Raw genomic sequence first — 4,679 nt, 5'->3', positions numbered from 1 at the left:
CCTCCCACCTTGGCCTCCTAAAGTGCTGGGATTACAAGCACAAACCACCACACCCAGCCAAAATGGAGTTAACATTTAGTTAACTGTTTATGGGAAACAGAGTTACAGTTTTAAAAGTTAGAGATTTACAGGTGATTTTCTTGTAGTGGCAACCATTAAAACTTCCCCACAAAATTTTTCTATTGGTTTTTCATCACTTTGCTCACGTTTTCCTTTTCTTTCTACCCATACCTTTGCCTTAATACCCTTACTTAAGACATGTATAGACAAGCTCTAAGCGGCCTAAGGTGAACAAAGGAAAAGGGAAAGAGAATAAAGAAGACCAACTGTTTGTTTGCTTAACAGTTGAGGCATTTTTTATCTAGCCTTGTGCATGCAAACTGCACCATGTAAGATGTTATATCCCAAGCTTCTTCCTCGAAAAAAATTGCCTAAACAGAGAAACATGCCTACAGAAGTCAAGAGCTTTCTGCAATTTGCATTTATGCTGGATTAATTGTGGCTGAGGCCCACCTCAGGCACAGGCGAAAAAGCTGCCAACTGTAAGACCCATTTTCATCATTTAAGGAACAACCTACTCATGAATTATTCCCCGAACTGAAGGAGTTTGGTACTTACAGACACCAGCTTCCAGAACAGAGGTTGATTCCTTCTGCTTGAGGCATCAGGGATTACAAGCAGTTGGCTCTGAGAAGGCTTATATTTAGTAAACCTTAGAAATCTTTTACACCTGAGTGTTTTTACCTCTCCCATGAGGTCTCCAGAGCGTTTTTCAACAGATAAAAGGGCAGGAGAGTATCTGACCAGGCAGAGCAAACTCACTCCTTTACCTAAAACAGCTGCTCTGACCACAGTTGCAACTCGCAAGTTAGAGCACGCTGCAGGTGCAGAGGATAGTGCAAGGATGTGATTTAAGCATTAGATCCAGCCTCCTTGTCCTCATGTTTCACCACTGATGAGCAACACCTCTAGTTGGAACTGATTTTCCGTAATCTTGCCTTTCCTGGTCTCCATGGGTGTGAAGCACACCAAAAAAAACACCACAAAATGGCCTCACAGGGAAAAAGTAGAGAAATAAAGTGTCGACAAAAAGAGTCAAAGTCTGTAAAATATTTGCGGATTTATTCTGAGCCAAATATGAGTGATCAATAGCCTGTGACACAGCCCTTAGGAGATCCTGAGGACATATGCCCAAGGTGGTCAGGCTACAGCTTGGTTTCAAACATTTTAGGAAAACATATGACATCAATCAATACGTGTAGTATGTACACTGATTTGGTCTGGAAAGACAGGACAACTCAAAGCAAGGTGGGGCTTTCAGGTCACAGGGGGATTCAAAGACTTTCTGGGTTGTGGAGACCCCTAAATGGTTCCCCTTACACAAAAGAAGCTTCCAGGTAGCAGGCTTCAGAGAGAAAAGATTGTAGATGTTTCTTATCAGAGTTGATTCTCTCCTGGATCAAGAAAGAGGCCTGGAAAAGAAAGGGGATTCTCTTCAGAATGTAGATTTTCCCCACAAGAGACAGCTTTGCAGGATTATTTCAAGATATGGCAAAGAAACATAATTTGGGGGTAAAATACTTCAATTTCTTTCAGGGCCTCTTATCTGTCTTGTGATGCTATACTAGAGTTAGGCTGGAATTGGATATCTCTTATCGCTACAAAAAGTCTGTTTTGTCTGTCTTAGGATCTGTTTTCGTGTTAATGCTGGTCAGCTGTGCCTGAACTCCATCAAGGAGGAGGGTATAATGAGGTATATCTGACCCCTCCTTTCCATCATGGCCTGAACTAGTTTTTCAGGTTAACTCTGGAATGCCCTTCGTGGAGAGGAAGGATCCATTCAGATGGCTGGGGACTTAGAATTTTATTTTTAGTTTTCAAAAGTCAGACAACCCACAGCCTGGGCAATCCATCCCCTGATATATGGAGGCTGACTAGTTGAAAATCGTCAAGACTGTGGTTTTAATGGAGTTTTATGATAGGAGCCAGGTGCATAGTACTATCAATTAAGCCACTTCTTAACCATATCTTAAGCCAAAATATTAGGGGTCACAAGTCCCTGAAATAATGTGCAATTTGGAAATATTATCTAGATGTAACCCCAGACTTGTCCAAAAGTGTCATTCTTCTGCTATGTCACCAAAATTCCAACAGTCAAAATTGATCTCTGATGTGGTTTGGCTGCCTCCCCACCCAAATCTCATCTTGAATTGTAATCCCATAATCCCCGCATGTCATGGGAGGGACATGGTGGAGGTAATTGAATCATGGGGGTGGTTTCCCCATGCTGTTCTTGTGATACTGAGTTTGTTCGCACGAGAGAACAAACAAAACAAACAAAAGAAGGACATGTTTACTTCCCCTTCCACCACGATTGTAAGTTTCCTGAGGCCTCCACAGCCATGCAGAACTGTGAGCCAATTAAACCTTTTTCCTTTATAAGTTACCCAGTCTTGGGTATGTCCTTATAGCAGCATGAGAAGGGACTAATACAATTTCTAGTCACTGATAGAACATCAGGAAAAAGCCAAACTTGTAAATAAGGGAAAAACAGAAACCCTCTAAAAAATACTCTGACCTTGAATATTCAAGATTTTTTTCTAGCATGATGTAGGTTGATACACATGAGGGTTTTTGGCTACCCGAATTGTCTGAGGTCTGGTGCCATATACAGGATATTCCTGAGAACTTCCTTTGAAAGAGCATATGCCAGGCTGCGCTTTATCTTCCACAACAACTGTAAAAAAAAAATTTAACATTATTAATGGAAATTTTTTTTTTTTTTTCTGCCGGCATGCCGTGGTGCAATCCTAGCTCACTGCAGCCCCAAATTTCTGGGCTCAAGGGATCATCCTGCTTCAGCTTCCTCAGTAGCTGGGACTACAGGTGTGTGCCACCATGCCTGGCTAATATTTTTATTTCTTGTAAAGATGAGGTCTTACTATGTTGCCCAGGCTGGTCACAAACTCGCAGCTTCAAGCTATCCTCCCATCTCAGTCTCCCAAAGTGCTTGGATTATAGGCGCAAGCCACCACGCCTGGCTGGAAATCTATTTCTTGCGTGTACTTTCTTTAACTGCATATCTAGCACAATTTGCCCCAATACCCATCCAGAAAAAGAAGTACTTAGCTTTAAAAGTAGAGCCACAGATGCTCATACTTGATCCAAAGAATAAACCTCGAATGTGGTCCTATGGCTTCTGATTCCCTGCTCTAGAATCCGTGGAAGCTGGGAGAGGGGACAGTCCTCAGAGTGAAAGCCTGGCCCTCTACTGGCAGCTTTGGGAAGTCTGAGAGGTCCTGGACATGTGAGAGTTAAACTGAACTCTGAGATCTAGTTTTCCTTTCAAATGTTTCCATTTTGATAAAGCCATCAGGGCAGAGACTGCTGGCTGTCCAACAAAACTGGCCCTCCTTTCTACCTGGACTCAAGGCTGGAGTCCATTTTCCAGCCTCCCTTGTAGTCTGGAGTGGCCATGAGATCAAATGCTTGCCAGTGGAAGTAGAAACGAAAGATAGGTCCCTATTCCCGCCCTGGTGTGTAAAGCCCCTCATGTGTGTAAAGCCTCCCCATGCCCTTTGCCGCCTTCCTTCTGGCAGGGATAGTACTAATCAGAGCCCCTCTAGATGCCAAGTAGGAGAGATGGCAGGGCTACCAGGAGCCTGGGCCCCTGAATGACTGTGTGGAGCAGAGTCCTCCTGACCTAGAACTCCTGCATTGGACTATTAGTGAGAGAAACAAAGTGTCTGCCTTGAACTATCACATGTTAAGGCTTGTTGGTTGCAGCAGTTTAGCTTTTGACCCGAGTCACTGACATCACATGAATCACTTTAACTGTTTATTCTCTGTGATATTGTGAAATATATATTTGGCCTTCATCCCATTTTCTGGCATACAACTCCTAAAATCCTTGAAATCTCCTGAGTGCTATCTTTTTGTGTGTTAATGATGACTGACAGCTCAATATTAGGGATGGGGCTGGTCACTGGAAAGACCAAGGCAGGATTAGAGGGTTGGGACTTTCAGCCCTACCTCTAACCTCCAGGAAGGGGAGAGGGGCCGAAGGTTAAGCTGATCATCAATGGCTAATGGTTTAATCAATCATGCCTATGTAATGAAGCCTCCATAAAAACCCAGGAGGACAGGAGGGTTCAGAGGGTTTCCAGAAAGTTGAACACATGAAGGTTCCTGGAGGGTGGTGCCCTGGGGAGGGCATGGAAGCCCCTTGCCCCTTCCCTTGTACCTTGTACTATGCATCTCTTCATCTATATCCTTTGTAATATCCTTTATAATAAACCAGTAAACATAAGTGTTTCCCTGAGTTCTGTGAGCCACTCTATTAAATTAATTGAACTCAAAGACAGGGTTGCAGGAACCCCAACTTGAAGCCCGTTGGTCAGAAGTTCCAGATGCTCGGACTTGCAACTGGTGTCTGAAGGTGAGGGGGCAGTTTTGGGGACTGAGCCCTCAACCTGTGGGATCTGATGCTATCTCCTGTGTTAAGAGAAAAACCAAATCCTGTAAGATATTTTAAAGAGGTTTATTCTGAGCCAATATGAATGACCACAGTCTGGAGGAACAATGAACCCAAGAAGCCTTGAATAAGTGGTTCTGAGGCAATCGGGTTACAGTTTAGTTTTATGCGTTTTAGGGAGACAGGAGTTACAGCTTTTAAGTCA

At 43.4% G+C, this 4,679-nt stretch overlaps 1 protein-coding gene across 1 annotated transcript in view; it reads right to left on the bottom strand.

Annotated features, from left to right (window-relative positions):
* Positions 1-4,679, bottom strand: part of TBC1D8 (TBC1 domain family, member 8 (with GRAM domain)) — a 265,338-nt gene that overhangs the window by 197,715 nt on the left and 62,944 nt on the right. Inside the window, exon 4 of the mRNA XM_011969594.1 lies at positions 2,643-2,737. Coding sequence (XP_011824984.1) covers positions 2,643-2,706 — 64 coding nt within the window. The 5' untranslated portion in view covers positions 2,707-2,737. The remainder of the gene's footprint in view (positions 1-2,642; positions 2,738-4,679) is intronic.

This window comes from Mandrillus leucophaeus, unplaced genomic scaffold (genome assembly GCF_000951045.1).
Source record: "Mandrillus leucophaeus isolate KB7577 unplaced genomic scaffold, Mleu.le_1.0 Scaffold9, whole genome shotgun sequence".
Lineage (NCBI taxonomy): Eukaryota > Metazoa > Chordata > Mammalia > Primates > Cercopithecidae > Mandrillus > Mandrillus leucophaeus.
Note: the sequence above shows the minus strand (reverse complement) of the source record. Positions and strands in the feature narration are given on the sequence as shown.